The 19,250-nt window shown below is 38.4% G+C and overlaps 1 protein-coding gene and 1 pseudogene across 6 annotated transcripts; one reads left to right on the top strand and one right to left on the bottom strand.

Moving 5' to 3' along the window:
• Window positions 1–5,463: 5,463 nt before the first annotated feature.
• LOC111822608 (torsin-1A-like) lies at window positions 5,464–9,550 on the top strand (annotated as a pseudogene).
• Window positions 9,551–12,959: 3,409 nt separating this feature from the next.
• On the bottom strand, window positions 12,960–18,797 carry CLEC4E (C-type lectin domain family 4 member E). 6 transcript variants are annotated; one of them, XM_023741517.1, is made up of 6 exons: window positions 18,554–18,797; window positions 17,624–17,968; window positions 16,868–16,957; window positions 15,419–15,570; window positions 14,327–14,442; window positions 12,960–13,272 (listed from the first exon to the last, which is right to left on the bottom strand). In XM_023741517.1, the coding sequence occupies exons 2-6, from the start codon at window positions 17,772–17,774 to the stop codon at window positions 13,110–13,112; spliced, it is 672 nt and encodes a 223-aa protein (XP_023597285.1). In that variant the 5' UTR covers window positions 17,775–17,968; window positions 18,554–18,797; the 3' UTR covers window positions 12,960–13,109. The 6 variants fall into 6 exon arrangements, with proteins under 6 accessions (XP_023597285.1, XP_023597286.1, XP_004387329.1 ...); XM_023741518.1 differs by having other exon boundaries at window positions 17,624–17,965; XM_004387272.2 differs by having other exon boundaries at window positions 17,624–17,716; window positions 18,554–18,796.
• Between the last annotated feature and the right edge of the window lie 453 nt (window positions 18,798–19,250).

The raw sequence follows: 19,250 nt of genomic DNA, 5'->3' as shown, positions 1-19,250 counted from the left end.
CAATGTTTCTGGATAAATTATTAACATAAAAAGATCAACAATATTCTTATGTAATACCCACAAAATATAAAAATGTAACTTTAAAATAAAATATTATACTTTAAATAGCAATAAGGCTATAAGATAACCAAAAATAAATTCGACCAAATGTGCAAACATTTTCTGGAGAAAACAATAAAATTTTCCTGGAAGACCTGTAAGCAGATTTTCTTGGGCGCTGCCTCACCCGCTGTGTTGCCTGACCAGTGCGGACAATCTCCTCAGTCTGCTTGGACACCCTGAGCCAGGCTTCCCTCTTCTGAGGCCCTCCTGCTTGAGCTGTATATTAGTTTTCTAGGGCTGCCATAAAAAGTACCACAAACAGCGTGGTTTAAAATGACAGAAATTTATTGTCTCACAGTTCTGGCGGCTGGAAGTCCTGATTCAGGGTGTAGGCAGGGCTATGTTCTCACTTAAGTCTCCAGGGGAAGATCCTTTCTTGTCTCTCCCAGCTTCTCTTAGTTACAGGTGTTCCTTGGTTTGTGGAGTATAACCCCAAACTTCTTCTCTCTTGTCACATGACCATTTTCCCTCTGTATCTGTTTGATTCTGTGTCATTTCTCCTCCTCGTATAAGGATACCAGTCGTATTGGATTAGTTCACCCTATTCCAGCATGACCTCATGTTAATTAATTACATCTTCAAAGATCCTATATTTACAAATTAAACCTTAGTTTCCAATAAGGTCTATTTACAGATACCAGGGGTTAAGACTTCAACGTATCTTTTTGTAGTACACGACTCAACCCATAACAGGCTCAACACCTCATGCTGGGTTACCCCATATGTGGACACCTACCTCAATTCACTTAGGCTTTGACACTTCAGGACTGTCTTCCCTTCTACCAGGACAACCTCCTCACTCCACTGGATCTCCAACACCCTCTCCCCTATGCTGTTTCCTTTACACAGACCCTCACCTCACTGTGCTTAGGATCTAACACCCTGAAGAGTAACCATGTTCTCTCACTTCATAAACACACATACAGACATCAGCTGCCTTGCTTTGCTTTGCCCCACATAATGAATGGCTTTAAAACGGCATTGCTAAGAAAAAGAAAGAATTAGAAAGAGGAGGAAATGAAAGGGCAAGAAGAGTATTTTATATGATCACAATTTTTCTTTACTTTGGAAAGATTTTTTGGAAATATTTTTTGTGGTAATGTATAAGACTAAAGTTAAGAAATTCTTTGATTTCATTTAAATCTTTTTTCATTTGTTAAATTCAAGTAATAGTCAACTATTACTCAAATTTACACACCAACCACTAATGCCAAAGATGAAGAAATTGAAGATTTTTACCAACTTCTGCAGTCTGAAATTGATCAAACGTGCAATCAAGATGCATTGATAATTATTGGTGATTGGAATGTGAAAGTTGAAAACAAAAAGTAAGGATCGCTAGTTGGAAAATATGGCCTTGGTGATAGAAATAAAGTGGGAGATCACACGATAGAATTTTGGACCAATGTCTTATTCATTGGAAATACCTTTTTTCACCAACATAAATGGCAGCTATACACATGGAACTTGCCAGATGGAATACACAAGAATCAAATGAACTACATCTGTAGAAAGAGATGATGGAGAAGCTCAATATCATCAGTCAGAACAAAGCCAGGGTCTGACGACCATCAATTGCTCATATGCAAGTTCAAGTTGATGCTAAAGAAAATTAAAACAAGTCCACAAGAGCCAAAGTACGACCTTGAATATATCCCACTTGAATTTAGAGACCATCTCAATAATAGATTTGCTGCACTGAACACTAATGACTGAAGACCAGATAAATTGTGGGATGACATCAAGGACATCACACATGAAGAAAGTAAGAGGTCATTAAAAAGACAGAAAAGAAAAAAAAAGACCAAAAAGGATGTCAGAAGAAACTCTGAAAGTTGCTCTTGAACATGGAGTAGTGAAAGCAAAAGGAAGAAATGATGAAATAAAAGAGCTAAACAGAAGATTTCAAAGGGTGGCTCAAGAAGAGTAAGTAAAGTATTATAATGACATGTGCAAAGACCTAGAGTTAGAGAACCAGCATTTCTCAAGGTGAAAAAACTGAAGAAACAATTCAAGCCTTGAGTTACAATGTTGAAAGATTCTGTGGGCAAAAAATTGAACAATGCAGGAAGCACCAAAAGAAGATGGAAGGAATACACAAAGTCACTCTACCAAAAAGATTTGGCCAACGATCAACCATTTCAGGAGGTAGCTTATGATCAAGAACTGATGGTGCTTGTCCAAGAGTAATAACCTATACTTTGTTATAATAAAAGCAAGGCGATTTATTGAAGGTATGAAAACAATTTGATCTTACAGAGTGAAACAGGCACTTCCAAAATGAAGAAGCTGCAAAGACTTTTTAAACGGTGAGAACAAAGAACTTAAGATACACTATTTTTTAAGAACATTACAAAAGGGATTGGTTACATTGTGTAATAGCAGAGGAATGGGCTGACCGGGCTAGGGGGTGGTTAATGATTGATTGTAGATAGGATCAGTTTCATCTTGGAGTCCTTTGAAATGTAAAGATCGGCTATCTGGTTAGGGAGGAGTGAGTTAAAGCTTAGATGATTACAGAATAGATTTTTTGAGAGCAGATTATTAAGATAACTGGCTTAAAGCAAAATTATTTCTTGATTTTGGCAACCATTTCAACAATGACCCTTACGGAGCATTCTGTTCACATTCCTTTAGGCTTTGTCACAGAGAAAAAAAAATTCCTAAGTGATTGGGTTAAACTTGTATAAAAATTAACAGCCTGTTAGCCAGAATCAGAAGTGAGGATGATGTATGAGACCGGACCCTGGATCAGTCATTTTATTTTGTTCAAGTGTCCTACAATTTTTTTGGTCTCCACGGCTTTCCCTCCTTTTGATCAAGGATTTCAAAGAACATCCTCCGATCACACTTAAAAGCATCCTTTCTTCTGCATGGACCCTCTTTAGGACTTTAGTGGCATGCATATTAGTATTTTAAGCATTCCAGAGTTGCAGTTGGGCTCCACCAGCCTTCCCCATGCCATAACACTAGCATCCTGCTTCAGCGATCTTGGGGAAACTAGTGTAGCAGGGCCACACTGAGTAAACCACTTGTCCTTTTCAAAGACCTAATCCAGGGTGTGAGTTCCCTCTATCTTGTTATATAAATGAGCAGAATCTATGTACATTTTTTTCATGGATACATCGACGTTCAACCATTTCAGGAGGTAGCATATGATCAAGAACCAATGATACTGAAGGAAGAAGTCCAAGCTGCCCTGAAGACATTGCCACAAACAAAACAACAACAACAAACCTCCCCTCCCAAACTAAACTCATTACCTTCCAGTCGATTCCAACTCATAGAGAACCTACAGGACAGAGTAGAACTGCTCATAGAGTTTCCAAGAAGTAGCTGGTGGATTTGAATTGTCAGATTTTGGTTAGCAGCCAAGCTCTTAAGTACTATGCCACGAGAGCTCCAGTGAAAAATAAGGCTCCAGTAATTCATGGAAAATCAATTGAGATGTTTCAACAAACAGAAGCAATGCTGGAAGCATTCACTCATCTATGCCAAGAAATTTGGAAGATAGCTACCTGACCAACCAACTGGAAGAGATCCATATTTGTGCCCATTCCAAAGAAAGGTGATCCTACAGGATGTGGAAATTATCAAACAATATCATTAATATCACACGCAAGTAAAATTTTGCTGAAGATCATTCAAAAGCAGTTGCAGCAGTACATCGACAGGGAACTTCTAGAAATTCAAGCAAGATTCAGAAAAGGACATGGAACCAGGGATATCATCGCTGATGTCAGATGGACCTTGGCTGAAAGTAGTGAATACCAGAAAGATGTTTACCTTTGTTTTATTGACTATACGAAGGTATTCGACTGCGTAGATCATAACAAATCATGAATAACATTGTAAAGAATGGGAATTTGAGAACACTTAACTGTGGTCATGTGGAACCTGTACATGGACCAAGAGGCAATCATTAGAACAGAACAAGGCATTACTGCATAGTTTAAAATCAGGAAAGGTATGCATCATGGCTGTATCCTTTCATCATACTTATTCAATCTGTATGTTGAACAAATAATCCAAGAAGCTGGACTGTATGAAAAAGAACGCAGCATCAGAATTGGAGGAAGACTCATTAACAACCTGCAATATGCAGATGATGCAACCTTGATTGCTGAAATTGAAGAGGGCTTGAAGCACTTACTGATGACGATCAAAGATTACAGCCTTCAGTATGGATTATACTTCAACATAAAGACAACAAAAATCCTTACAACAGGACCAATAAGCAGCATCATGATAAACAGAGAACAGATTGAATTGGTCAAGGATTTCATTTTACTTGGATCCACAATCAACACCCATGGAAGCAGCAGTCAAGAAATCAAACGATGTATTTGCATTTGAGCAAATCTGCCCCAAAAGACCTCTTTAGGGTTCAAAAGCAAAGATGTCACTTTGAGGACTAAGGTGCACCTGACCCAAGCCATGATGTTTTCCATCGTCTCATATGCATATGAAAGCTGAACAAAGACTGAAGAAGAATAGAAGTATTTGAATTACAGCGTTGGTGAAGAATATTGAATATACTGTGGACTGTCAGAAGAACAAACAAATCTGCCTTGGAAGAAGTACATCCACAATGCTCCTTAGAAGTGAGGATGGCGAGTAGCGAGACTTCGTCTCATGTACTTTGGACATGTTATCAGGAGGGACCAATTCCTGGAGAAGGACATTTGCTTGGTAGTGCAGAGGGTAAGCGAAAAAGAGGAAGATGCTAAACGAGACGGATTGACATAGTGGCTGCAACTATGGACTCAAACATAGCAAAGATTGTGAGGATGTCACAGGACCGGGCAGTGTTTCATTCTGTTGTACACAGGGTTGCTATGACTCAGGACCAACTCCATGGCACCTAACAAGAAACTACAACATCATTTTGGATATTTTTGGTAACTATATTATAGGAGCCCTGGTGGCACAGTGGTTAAGAGCTTAGCTGCTAACCAAAAAGTCAGCAGTTGGAATCCACCAGCCACTCCTTGGAAACCCTATGGGGCAGTTCTACTCTGTCCTATAGGGTCACTATGAGTTGGAATTGGCTCAACAGCAATTTTTCTTATATTAGTATAATATTTGATTATTTCAATGATAATGATGACAAATATGAGGATAATCATTTCAGAAAACAAAGTAGATCTAACCCTAGATCCTACTCCTTTAGGTTACCAGATAAAGATGTCAAAAAGGAAAAGTCAGGGTTGTCTTGTTCAGGTATGTGTAGCCAGGCGCAACTTTCACTGAAGAACTTAGGGATTTCTGTTGGGCTTCGATGCAAGCTTGTCAGATATTTGGAGCATTTAAAAAACAAAAAACAAAAAAACCCCATTGCCATCAAGTCAATTCTGACTCATAGTGAGCCTCTTTGCACAACATCTTGCAAAGAAAGGCATCATAAATGCTGTGTTTGGCTGCATAAGCAACCCAAAGCCTGAGAAATCTCTCACCGTCTCGCTACACGGATGGACTGGCACTAGCAAAAATTTTGTCAGCAAAATCATCACAGAGAATATTTATGAGGGTGCTCTGAACATTGACTATGTCCACCTGTTTGTGGCCACCTGCACTTCCCACACACCTCAAACATTACCCTGAATAAGGATCAGTTACAGCTGTGGATTCGAGGCAATGTGAATGCCTGTGTGTGCTTCATCTTCATATTTGATGAAATGGATAAAATGCACATTGGCCTCACAGATGCCATCAAACCTTTCCTAGACTATTACTACCTAGTGGAGGGGGTCTCTTATCAGAAAGCCATCTTCATATTTCTCAGCAATGCCAGAGCAGAAAGAATCACAGACGTGGCTTTAGATTTCTGGACAAGTGTAAAGCAGAGGGAAGAAATCAAGCTCAAAGACAGGGAACATGCTTTGTCTGTGTCAGTACTCAATAACAAGAACAGTGGCTTCTGGCACAGCAGCTTAACTGACCCACAGGGACCAATCAAAAAGTAAGCAAATGATGGCTATTACAAAATAAACCCCTTTAGTTACCATCATAGGATTATAGCAACGATTTTAATTCTAAGCAGGTGTTCAAATCAGAATGACTAATAGAGAATAATTCCACGGATATTTGAACAGTAGAGTGATAACACATAAGGTAAGTGCAAGAGAGAAAATAATAGCAAAACCATTAATAGAAGACATGAAAAAGCAATGAGTATTAAGCAAAGTCCAATAATTTCAAAAACTAGTGCTGGGTGTGGATTGGATACAGGCCTGGTCCAGAGCCTTGGAGAGAGCTGTCTACACCAGATGTTGTCTGCTTCTTATCCTTGTAATGTTTGAATTTCAGCTTAAGTCCTTTGTGGGGGCTACACAGTCCAAACGGGAGCAGCAGTTTTCTTTAATTGGAGGAGGTGCATTTAAGTCTTAACTCCCTGTAATTTAGTGGTATAAGGATTAGTTACGAGAGCTACACACAGTCCTTTCCAATGAGACTACAGGGAATATTTTAGCTGATATGTTTTCTATCATACATGGTCCCTTGAAACAACATCAGGCAGATTTTGGGATTTTGGTTTTTGGTCATCAAAGCTCCTTAACCTGTGAAAACATTTCTTAGAGTATTGAATTAAAGATTGACAGTGTTTGCCAATATTAAACCAGACAACCAAACCTGTTGCTGTTGAGTCGATTCCAACACATAGTGACTCTATAGGACAGAGTAGAACTGCCTTATAGGGTTTCCAAGGAGTGGCTGGTGGATTCCAACTGCAGACCTTTTGGTTAGTACTTGAGCTCTTAACCACTGTGCCACCAGGGCTCCTTACCAATATTAGAGCCAGTGTAAGTAACATAAGTGAAGGCGATTTGGTTTTGAAGAACTACTTTTCTCATTATATTGGTTTCAGCATTCATTTCTAGGAGTCCATAGGTGGAATTATTTACAACATTCTGAATATACTTAATCATTAATCTAGTAATTAAGGAAAATTTTGTTAACCTGATTCTTTGTTTTATATACTATTTGACATTAAACTTTAAAAATTCTCATGAATTAACCTATTAAATTTTCAGTTGCAATAAGTAAGAACCTTGATTATATCAAGCAAAAAATCTTTAATAACTTTCTATTCCACTCTCCTCTGACCTTCTATCATTTACTCTATATTCATTTAAATTCTTCTTTTTTATTTTTCATCTTGGTACAACCAGTCTCTTGCATTTAGGACAAAATTACTATTTTTTTTCTTTTAATAAAACATATTCCACATATTTAATTTAGCTTCAGTTACTTAAAAAGATCTTGGAAACGATTTTAGGGTGACATATTATAAAACATAAAAACTTTACTAGAACAAATTTACTTTTACCAATTCATGGGATTATTAGGACGATTTAATTTATATAAATGCTTATTTATCATTAAACCAAGCAGAGTTAGTTCTTTGAAGAAATATTGTAATCTAATTCAATAATACCACCATATGTTCATAACCTTATTTTCTGCATACTTTATAAGAGGATCATTAAAAAAGCAATTCAGAATAATTTGTCTCTTTTTAAGTTCTTGTTACATCAATTAAAATAAGCAATACATTTTTTTTAGTGCACTTTTTAATATATATCAATTTATATCAAAAATTTTCAGAGTAATTCCCAAGAGTGCAGGCATTAAAAGTAGTTTTTCTCAGAAGAGAAAAGATAGCCTCATGAAGTATAGTAACTGCTAGCCATGGCCTTCAACTTGATGAAAGATAGAAAGTTAAACATAGTAAGTGGCAAGCTCTCAACACAAAGTGATACAGGAAAACTATATAAATCTATCCTCTGTGAGGGCAGCTCCAGACTCAGGCTTATATAATACTATACAACATAAGTAATTTAGTTTCTTAGCATCAAACACAAGTTATTCAGAGGAAAGACAAGACAATAGAAAATGGGAACTCATTTTCTTAAAGTGATCAGTGGAATGCCAAATTACTTCTAAGTGTATTCAGTCTATAGTTGTTTTTACACATGAACTTTAAATAAGCATCCTGGTAGAGGGGAAATCCAGGCTCCTTTATTCAAGGATGTTTTAAAAGTCTTTTTTTTTTTTTTTTTAATTGATTCACAAAAATTAGAGTCATCAAGAAACATATTTGGCAGAAACAGCTTATTCTACTACCTGGTAACTAATTTTGAAGGTTATAAGCTTTAGATAAAGTTGGCAGAGTTCTTAGTTATTTATGGAACCATGCCCTCACCATTCCAAACGCAGACAGCACAGTCAGCTCAGTTGTTGGTAATACAGAGGCAGGCCCCCATCCATGTTTTTTTTTTTTTTCCTTATTATTGCAGTGGTTTAATTATCTTGGCAGGGGCAGTTGTTAAAGAATTCCAGAGTGGACTTCTTAAGGTCTCTTTAAGCTTACTTTAACTTAAGCTTTCTGGAAGGGCTTTTTACTCCTTCTTCTTTTACTTTTTTTTTTTTTTTCCTTGCTTGCTTTCTTGCTGTGCACTGGATGTTTTCAGTGTTGGGGACCTAGAAAGCTGCAATTTTTCCCAGTCCCATGAGTCTTCCATTTCTTGTTTCTTTATGTCTATAATCAGATCTGTCATTTTTAAATTAGAGGGACTTCCCTGTGCCTGATTATTATATAGACTAGCTGGTATAAATAAGGAAGTCCAAACTTCAAGAAGAACTTTAACCAACTTTAAATTGCTTACAGAGACAAACAAACGAACTAGTCAAAATAGGCATACTTGAAAGAAATATTAACCTGCCCTGTGAGTGGGGAAAAAAAAGCAGAGAAAACAAGAGCAGAAAGTTCAAAAGATTCTCAAAGTGGTCACCAAGCTAAATTGTCCCTAATCAGGTAATGCCATATTATGGAACCAAAGTACAAGACAGGCAGGAACTGCCACCTTGTGGTGTGATGGATGACTTTCACGAGGCCTTACTTTTTATGGTCTTGTAACTCCCACCCAGATAATTGGGTGGGATTATGCAAATGGGATAATTGTGGCCCACCAAGGGGATTGGTCAGTTTTGCCATCCCACTGGGCTTGAAATGAGCTATCCTAGAGGCAGGAAGGACAGGATCCCACCACCACCAAGGAAGGACATCCAGGAGTGGAAAGTGAGTCTTTTGGACCCGGGATCCCTGCACTGAGTTGCTCCTGGACCCTGAAGATAGAGAGAGGGCTGTAACATGGAAGACGGCGAGATTTGGTGGCAGAGAAACTGCGGCAAGAGAGACTGGCTGGAGAGACCGGCAGGAGACATCACAGTGGGCTGGGGTGAGAAGGCTGAGTGCCTTTAGGTAGTAGGCTTACTGCAGGTGTAGAGTACTTCCAGGTACTTGGTAGAGCGAGGTTTGCCAATCCACTAGAGCTGAGAGCCTTTGGGCTGAGGTTTACTGGTGGAGCGGGTTGCCTCTGGGCACTTATATCAGCAGAGCTAAAAGAGTTTTGTAACACTTGCCCCTGAGCAGGGCAGAGGCTGAGGGGCCAGAGAGAGATGTGGCTGCAGCATGGCTGGGAAGAGGCTGTCCTGATGGAAGAACTTTATCTTGAGTGTTCCTGAACCTGAATTGTAACCTGTTACTTCCCTAATAAACCCCATAATCATGAATATCGGCTGTGAGTTCTGTGTGGCCTTTACACAGAAAAGTAGCCAGCAGAAAAGTAGCCATGAGCCCAGCAGAAAAGTAGAGAGTGCTGTGGGAGGGATGGTTAGTGTCAGAATTAGTAAAGATGTCAGAGAGAGAAGGCATGTCTGACCTCTGTCTTGTAGGAATCAGTCTTGGGCTGTTCATCTTGATTCTCCTTCCCCCTCATGAAGTTAGAGGAGGTCAGATGCCACCCCCATGCCATTTTTATACAACTTCCCCCTGTGAATTAGCATTACCCATTATGAATTATATTACCCGTTAGCAAGGATGGTGGGACTTCGTTTCACATACTTTGGACATGTTATCAGGAGGGACCAGTTCCTGGAGAAGGACATCATGCTTGGTAAAGTAGAGGGTCTTCAAAAAAGAGGAAGACCCTCAATGAGATGGATTGACACAGTGGCTGCAACAATGGGCTCAAACACAGCAACAACTGTGAGGATGGCACAGGATCAGGTAGTATTCCATTCTGTTATATATGGGGTTGCTATGAGGCAGAAACAACTCCATGGCACCTAAAACAACAACGGTCAACTAAGTTTGATGACGATTATTTCTGCATCTTGGGATTTGGATTTTTTTTTCTCTTTGATCTTTATCAATTGTGCTCTGTAAGAATTTTTAATAATGAAAGGGTATCATCTTTATAAAAAGTAGTAGAGTAATTTTTCTTTAAAATATTAGGGGTCTATACAGCAATATTTAAATCTTAAGAGTGGCTTATTTTGAATCTTGGGAATATGGGTGTTTAACTACTCTTTTAATTTTTGTAACTTTCTGGGTTTTCTGGTGCCTAAAACGGCATAGTATTTATATAGCACCAATTATAAAGTATTGTTTTAAGATGGTTTCAGCTAGTTGATCTACTTTTCTTACAAGAATTTTCCAAATATATAAGTTAGATTCCAACGATCTTTGACCACAGAATCATTCACAATTGTTTCTTTTCTTGCCAAGCTTTGAAACAAAGATTAATTTTATAAATTAAATTATAAGTGCCTAATAAAGGATAACATTTCCACATGTTTTTAAATACAGAAATAAAACTTTAAAAAATTATAGCCACCTGCAGGTAAAAAGGAGAGCCCTGGTGGCGCAGTGGTTAAAACTTTTGGCTGCTAACCAAAAGGTCAGCAGCTGGAAACCACCAGCTGCTCTGTGGGAGAAAGATGTGGCAATCTGCTTCTGTAAAGACTTACTGGAAACCCTATAAGGGCAGTTCTACTATGTCTATAGGGTCACTACAAGTGGGAATCAACTCGGCAGCAATGGGTTTGGGTTTTTTTGGTGCTGGAAAAAACTGATGAAGAACAAAATCTCCACATGTCTTTCAGTGTTTCCTCATTGCTGTTTTTAGTTGAAATAAAGGGACATAGAAAGTTGAAGGTATGTTCATTGGATTACTTTTAGGTTCAATGGTGTCTTAGTAATCTAGCGCTGCTATAACAGAAATACCACAAGTGGATGGCTTCAACAAAGAAAAGTTTATTCTCTCAAGTCCAGTAGGCTAGATGTCTGAATTCAGGGCGCCGGCTCCAGGAGAAAGCTTTTTGTCTCTATCGGCTCTGGAGGAAGGTCCTTGTCATCAGTCTGCCCTTGGTTTGGTAGCATCTCGCGCAGGAACCTTGGGTCCAAAGGAGGTGCTCTGCTCTCGGTGCTGCTTTCTTGGTGGCATGAGGTCCCCATGTCTCTCTGCTTCTCTCTTTTATATCTCAAAAGCAATTGGCTTAAGATGCTATCTAATCTTGTACATCTCATCAATATAATTGCCGATAGTCCATCTTATTACATCATAGTGATAGGATTTACAACACATAGGGAAATCACATCAGATGACAAAAATGGTAGACAATCATACAATACCTGGAATCATGACCTAGCCAAGCTGACAGATATTTTTGGGGAACACAATTCAATCCATGACAGTTGGCTTTTTGTTTTAAATACATACTAATTTCAAAACCGCTGATTGTCAAAATGCATAAGAAAAATGAACATTTGTAAAGAAAAGTAATATGTTCAGTTCAGTTTATCCATTCATTTATTATACATTAATTCCCACCTATTAAATTTGAGGGTCTCTACGATGCTGTATATGATGAACATGGTTATAAAAGCTGACACATTATTCACATATTTTTGAATAACGTTATCAGTATTGATAGGATATCATGCAATAGATGAATAAACTAGAGATAGGAAAATGTGTCAAGCCGAATGTTGTCTTAGAATAATTTGATTATTGTACTCAGGTCCCACCTGCGCAACAGATACATATTCAGATGCGATCCAGTTAGTCAATGGAAGAGAATAGAGAGGTAAGAGTTTCTGGGATGAATGGACTATGATTGTCTGCTGTGGAGCTGAAGGTAGCCTGGCCTTTCCCTAAGGAACTGTGGTAAAGGCCTTTGGCCAGACATGCCAGTCTTTTGAGCAGAAATAAGTTTCAGAACAAAGAGAAGTTTTTGCTCATTGTACAGGAGAACATACAGAAGACATGCTTGGGTACGGGATAAAAACATTATGAAATCAGAAATAGAAAACAGACTTCTCAGGAGCTGGAAAGGGGAGGACTTGACACAGAGCTTGAATTTAGATGATTGCTCAAAGGCATATGGCAAAATGTCTTCTCCAATGGACTCTGTACTTGCTCTATAATGCCACCACTTGTTGTCATCAAGTCATAGCGAACCCATGTGTGTCAGAGTAGAACTGACTGTGCTCCATACGGTCTTCAGTGGCTGATTTTTAGGAAGTAAATCACCAGGCCTTTCTTTCAAGGTGTCTCTGGGTGGACTCAAACCTCCAACCTTCTGGTTAGCAGCCAAGTTCATTAACATTTTCCACCACCAAGGGACTCCCATATTTGCTCTATATCCCTGTATTTTTAGTGTAAACATGTACCAAAAAAAAACAAAAACCTGTTGCCATAGAGTCGATTCTAACTTATAGCAACCCTATAGGACAGAGTAGAACTGCCCCACAGAGTTTCCAAGGAGCATCTGGTGGATTCAAACTGCCGACCTTTTTGGTTAGCAGCCATAGCACTCAACCACTACACCACCAGGGTTTCCAAACATGTACAAATGAAGCAAAATGTACCCAAAAAAAAAAAAAAGAAAGAAAGAAAAAAACCATTCCTCCCCTCTCGCAGCATTTGCTAATAAATTGCTTTGTAAATTCTGAGAAGACTATGTGCCAGCAGTGTAGATAAAAAAGTGTACTTCAGTAGGTATCATGATTTATAACATTCAAAAGTACCTATTTTTATTTATATCAAAGTAACAAACATTAAGTCCTTATGAAGTGCAGTGTACACTTCTCACGTTGGGGTTGTAGCTATGTTCTTGCTCTTGTTCTCCTCCTTTACACATTCAAGTTGTGCTTCCTCTTAGAGATTTTTCAAGATATTTCTTTGGGGCATTTCACAAATCCAAAACATGTTAAAGAAACAAGGTACATCATTCCAATTTTTCCTTGGATTTGAAGAGTCTCTAATGGTAGCGCAGTCCTCTACTGTAACTATGTTGTTGGGCTCACCTATATCCCAGAAGCTGAAAAAGAGTGCCACAGGATATTTTAGAGCCCAGCAACAAGAGGTAATATATGTACTAGGCAAATCACATTTGTGTTATTTAATTCTACAACAATTTTGTGAAGTAGGTATAAAAACCACCATTTTATTGACGAAGAAATGGAATCTCAGAGATGCTAAGCCATAGAGCATTTGAGTAGTGAAGCAGAACTGGATCTTTCTGACCTTTTATTTTGTCATGGACACTCATGGCTTTCGACTCAGAGTGAGAAGTTATGGGAAGGACTAATACCCTGATGGGTTTGTTTCCTTTGCACTCCTATCTTCTTTACCATCATTCTTGATTCCCTTTATTCTACACATGGCTTGTATTAATTTATGTGCACCCTTCAATGGTGTTACAGTGCTTGAGTAAAGTAACTCTTCTAAAGCATCAGAGCATCTGAACTATAATCTCAGAAACTTTGCTTACTAGCTGTGTAATCTTGGGAAAGACACTTAACCCTCATGGCCTTCAGATACCTCAAATGTTAAATGAAGATTAAATTCTATTAATGTATCTCACAGAGGTGTAATTTAGATAAAATGAGATAATGAATGAGAAAATATGTTGAAAACTCCAAAATACTGTGCTCTAAAGATGTAAGGCTGTTATTAGGAGAAAAGTGACATTATCAAGGGTTTCCCACATTGATGCCATAAGAATCTGCTCTTTCTCAAATCACTATTTTTGTCTCATTCACTACAGTTTTGAGACATAAAACTCTGAAGTTCACACTGTCTCTCCTGCATCTCCAGTGAATTATTCTTCGGTTCTGATCACCTTCCCATTCTCATCTATTGCTTCTCCTTTATTCTTGAGACAGTTTCAGAAAATGGGAGAGGCGGGGCCTTATGCTTCTCTTTTCTTTCTTTTATACCAGCTCTTCCCTTCCTGGATCTAATATCACTGAGGATGAACCTCAAATTATTCCATGGAACAGAAGGAGGTTCTCAGAAACTCACCACAACAAAATTAGTCCAACTTTAGGATTTGGGTTAGTGTTACAATTCTCCTGCAAGAAGGTAATTACCTCAGAGACTCTTTGAAAGGTGTGCCATCCACCCATTTCCACTGGCCCTCAACCACCTGGTCTGTCAGTCCAATGTAGAATTCTTTTCTTTTAGGTTTTGTATAGAAAAGGAATTCCTATGGAAGATACACAGTCAACAAATAGGAGCTCAATTATTTCAGTTCTGAACAAATGTTGAGGGTAATTGTTATTAAAAGAGGCAAGGTAAGACCTGTGCCAGAGATGATAGATAAATGGGCCTGAAATTATAAGGTCCCGGAGGATCATTTCCTGACTTTAAATTGACAAAAAAGAACCTTCAACAGAGAAGGTGATTCTAAATAACTCATTCAAAGTTTGTTAGCTGCTATTGATAACAACGTCTACTGCGTATGTCTGGCATAAAACATTACCAATTACACCGTGAAGAAAATGGGCAATATTTGCTTGCCCTTTTTCATTTGATATGTTCATAACCACCACCTGTGGTGGCTTGTGTGTTGTTATGATGCTAAATGCTATGCCACTAGTATTTCAAATACAGCAGATCCACCCATGGTAGACAGGTTTCAGCAGAGCTTCCAAAGGCAGGCTAAGAAGAAAGGCCTGGCTATTTTCTTCTGAAAATTAGCCAGTGAAAAACTCTATGGATTACACAGAATATTTTCTGATATAATGCTGGAAAATGAGCCTCCTAGGTTGGAAGACACTCAAAATACACAGTAATCACAACAATGGACTTGAGCATACCAACAATTGTGAAGATGGTGCAGGACTGGCAATGTTTCAGTCTGTTGCACATGGGACCAACTTGATGGCAACTAACAATAGCAATGTTCATAAAGATAATGGTCTTTCTAAAATTAACTGTCAACCCTCTTTTCTTCCTGCCTAAATAATAAAAGAACTCATTGAACTTCCCTTTTCTTAAGTTCTTCTAATAATGAAAATAAACTAGATACGGCTATCTTAATATACACACTTACAGACATTTCAGTACATTAATTTAACAAACAGTAATTGAGGGCCAGACACTGTGCACATGTATGGAAGAAGGGATGGACCCTGTGAAGAATGCTAAATTGACACTGGAGGAGGTTGTACCCCAACTACCTGCTCCTCCTGTGTGTTGATAACCACCAGATGAGCACCCATGGCTGAGCAGTTTTTTAAACTTAATGCCCAGGTCATGGTGTTAGTAGAAAAGAAGTAGCAGCTAGATTGAAAATGTTCCCAATTCACTGGACAACAATTCTTGACGGAACCTAGAAGGAGAGAAGTTTCAGTGAATGTCCCAGAAGAACTGAGTAAGAAAACAGAAAGCTCCCTCCGGGCCCATAGAGCACACAGCTTACACTCAGAAACTGAGAAACCCCCTTGTTCTTGCCCCACATCTTACTATCTAAGATTTGAGATAATTCTAACATTAACAAGCATAAACAGCAATTTTCTTGTCTTTTGCAGTAATCCCATAATCATTGTTTTCTAGATGTTAGTGCCAGTAAATGTAACCACATGCAGGTAGTACCCGACTTACAACGTATTTGTATTATGATGAACCACATCTACCACCGTCCTTTTTTTTTTCCTTCGTACATCTTATCATTAGTAATATGTACTACATACAATGTTGCAGCATGTAATTTGCTGATGTTATCATTCTAATGCCAAACTGCAAAGACAAATAGAGATCGGATTTATAAAGATGCTGATAATAAAAGGCAATAATAATGAAAACTAAAAAAAAAGAAAATGAGGTATTCGACTTAGGTCAGAACTGCCTTATGACGGAGTTGTTGGAATGGAACCCCGTCATAAACTGGGGACTACCTGTATTCAATCTGTCTCAGCTATGTTCTTCGTGTAGAACTCTATTACCTGTTCTTAACTGCCGAAGACAGAGAAAGTTATACACTTTATCTGATGATCACCGAACAACCACCTCTTTTGTTGCCCCAACACACATCCTCAGCCAAATCTCTAAACTGTGGTTGCACAGATGTACTAATTTTACAGAATTATAAAATGTCTTCCTTTGAAAGCTTATTAAAAATAACTAGCTCAATCTCTCTCAATTTAAAGGTGAGAGAGTTATAGCCCAGAGAAAGAAGTCACTTTCCTAGTGTCATGTGGCATTTTGGAACATGACAAGACTTGGAACAGCACTGTATCTTAGAGCATGGGGAGTATATTTCTGAGGCATTTATAAATTTTCTACTCTCTCTATACATTTTTCCTTCATCTCACTTTGGAAACAGATGATGAACCAAAAAAAAAAAAAAAGTACATTTCTGGGGATTTACTATTACAGATTTACTATTCATACATATACTTCAAATTTATTCCAGAAGTTCACTATAATCTCTCCAAGATTTCCTGTATTTCCAATCTAATCCTGCACTCTTACCAACCCCTCATCTTTCTCTTACAGCACAGGCAAGCTTTTACATTTCGTTTTTGAAAAGCAGGATCAACTATAGTTTACTTATCTCAAAAGCAATCTAGAAGCCCAGAAAATGTTGATATGTAAATTTTCATGTTCTAATTTGAGGGTTATTATACCTGAGCCATCATTGTAGCAGGAGAGTTCTGTGATATTCTCATGTGGCTGGAAATTTTCCTCATCACAGAGTTGAAAGGTGTGATATGTCACTGTAAGGAAAGGGGCACAGTTAATGGTCATTAATCTTTTTAACAAAAAATAAATAAATTTTCTTATTTTTATATTCATAACAAAAGCTCCAATAATTATCATGGTTTCTCACTATCCACTTTTCCTTTTACATGGAGAGGCTTTGGGATTCACTTACTCAAGAAGGAAGAGGGAATTCACATTTCATGGTTTTCCTGATTTGTGAAGACAAAGATACTTTATTTCAGACCCAAAGACCCAGAGAAAAACAAAAGTGTTTGTACCCACTCTCATGTCAAGTCCAACCTTCTCTATCTTTCCTAGCCAAAAAATAAAAATAAAACATTATCATGCCTCTGATCCTGACCAGTCAGTCCAGAGCTTCAAGCTAGGATCTCTTAGGAAGGTCATGCTAATGATACTGCAAAGGTACAAATGGGAGGACTCGAGGCCACCAAAGAGATAAAAAGTGTCTTTTATGAAAAATGTCCCAGGGGTCACCAAAACTTGGTAACAGTTCTGCACTAGTTGGGGTCTCTGACTTGAGGAGTAGAGTGGAGATCAATAGGAAAAAAAAGGAACAAGAACACCCTTTGTGGGAGAAGAAACCCTACAGGTAGCAAGAAAGTGTTTACCCCCAGTATTCGCCAGGGAGAATTAGATTGAATTTGACCTTCAGAACCCACCAACACATCTGGTAACAAAACAGGCACTGAGAAGTAGGATGGAGACCCCAGCAGCAGTCCATACAAACACTTGGGAAGAGAAGAATCCTTCCTCTGCAGAAAGAAAGACACAAACATGGGCAATCTTCCAAAAGCAAGATACAAAAGACATAAAGAGATTCTTATTAATCCTTACTTGTTTCCCTCCATTCACACTGTCTGTATCAGATAATTCTCAAACTTCAATGTGCATCAGAATTGCTTGGAGGGCTTGTCAAAGCACAGATTGCTGAGTTCCATCTCCAGAGTTAACAATTCAGTAGGGCAGAGGTGGAACCAACAAGTTCCCAGGGAAAGCTGATGCTGCTGATGTGGGGACCATAATTTTAGAACCGATGGAGTAATCCATTACTAATTTTAAGGCTCTCATTCATGAACTCAGAGCAATCCACAATTTTTCCTTTCCAAGTCCCCCAGTTAAAAAATACTTTTATTTTTCCCCCTTCTTTCTCTTTTTCTCTCCACTTCTCTGCTTTTCTTGTCTTTCTCCTGCTCTCCTCTGTTCAGAATTTCATTTTCCCATTCCTTTGTAAATGAGCCAGTTAAAACATTAACAATCATCTAACAGTTGCTCTCCTCCTGTCAACATGCATTTTACAAATAAGGCAAATGAGTTCCAGAGAAGTAAAGTGACTCGCTCAAGGTGACACAATGACTTACAGAAAGAGTAGGATTAGCAATCTGGTACTTAGCACTTCTGATCTCGAGTCCAGGAAGTTTTTGAGTGCAACATAAACTCTTCTAACCTTTCTTCTCTCTCTCCCTCTCTCTGTCCTTCCTGTCTCTCTTTCTTTCTTTTCTTACTTTTCTGCATACTTCTGTCTCTTCTGTTGTTTATCACTTCCCTCAGAAATGGATCTATGGAGGAAAAGGGAAAGTTGCAAAATTTACCTGTGCATGATGATGCAGATGATTTGGATGAACTCATTCTTCCTTTTTCTTTCTTGCCCTCTGACCCCCTTTCTCTCCTCAATTTCTGAGTCCAGTTGTGTTTTGTTGGAAATATTCAAGAAAAATAAATCTTGAAGGATGAACACTTTATCCGTCCTTTAGGAAGTTCAACTCTAAGACAGGAATATTAACTTGCTCTGTGACTGTGTGCTTAAGTCAGGATTTCCTTTCTTACATAAGGAGGACAAGGGATTGTATGAGGCAATGATATGTTACCTCCCCTTACTGCAGGAAACAAAATGGGGATATGATGTAATGGTAAGCGTCCCCAGAAGCAGGCTGTCCGTGAGCAAACGTGAAAGAGGCTTTCAAAAATACTGTTTTATTTGGGCTGATAAAGTTTCTCTGCTTTCTTTCATGCCTAACTCACTCCCTAATTTTTCCTTGCTACTGTGGAGCCCATCTCTATTCATTCTCTGCTCTCCCATTTCACTTTCAGTCTGTGTTACTCACACATTGGTTAACTGAAAAAGAGATTTAGACTCCAGATCCTCACAAAACCTAGCATAGAACCAGGCACATAGAGTGTGTTTATGACTTGGCAATATAATGTATCTTTTATGCTTTTTCTTCCTTCTTCATTTGAAGCTCTTGATGAACGTTCTAGTACTGCGGATTTAAATCCTTCTTAGCAAAG

Source organism: Trichechus manatus, unplaced genomic scaffold (assembly GCF_000243295.1).
Source record: "Trichechus manatus latirostris isolate Lorelei unplaced genomic scaffold, TriManLat1.0 scaffold00182, whole genome shotgun sequence".
Classification (NCBI taxonomy): domain Eukaryota; kingdom Metazoa; phylum Chordata; class Mammalia; order Sirenia; family Trichechidae; genus Trichechus; species Trichechus manatus.
This window is presented reverse-complemented; position numbering and strand designations above follow the sequence as displayed.

Coding starts and splice junctions, on each gene's coding strand:
- CLEC4E (XM_023741516.1), bottom strand. CDS start 17,774: ATGTCTTTTGTATCTTGCTTTTGGAAGATTGCCCATGTTTGTGTCTTT. Junction 15,571..16,867: donor CTGCTACAATGATGGCTCAG/GTATAATAACCC, acceptor CTCTCCTTCTAG/GTTCCGTCAAGAATTGTTGT. Junction 14,443..15,418: donor TCAACACACAGGAGGAGCAG/GTAGTTGGGGTA, acceptor TATCTTCCATAG/GAATTCCTTTTCTATACAAA.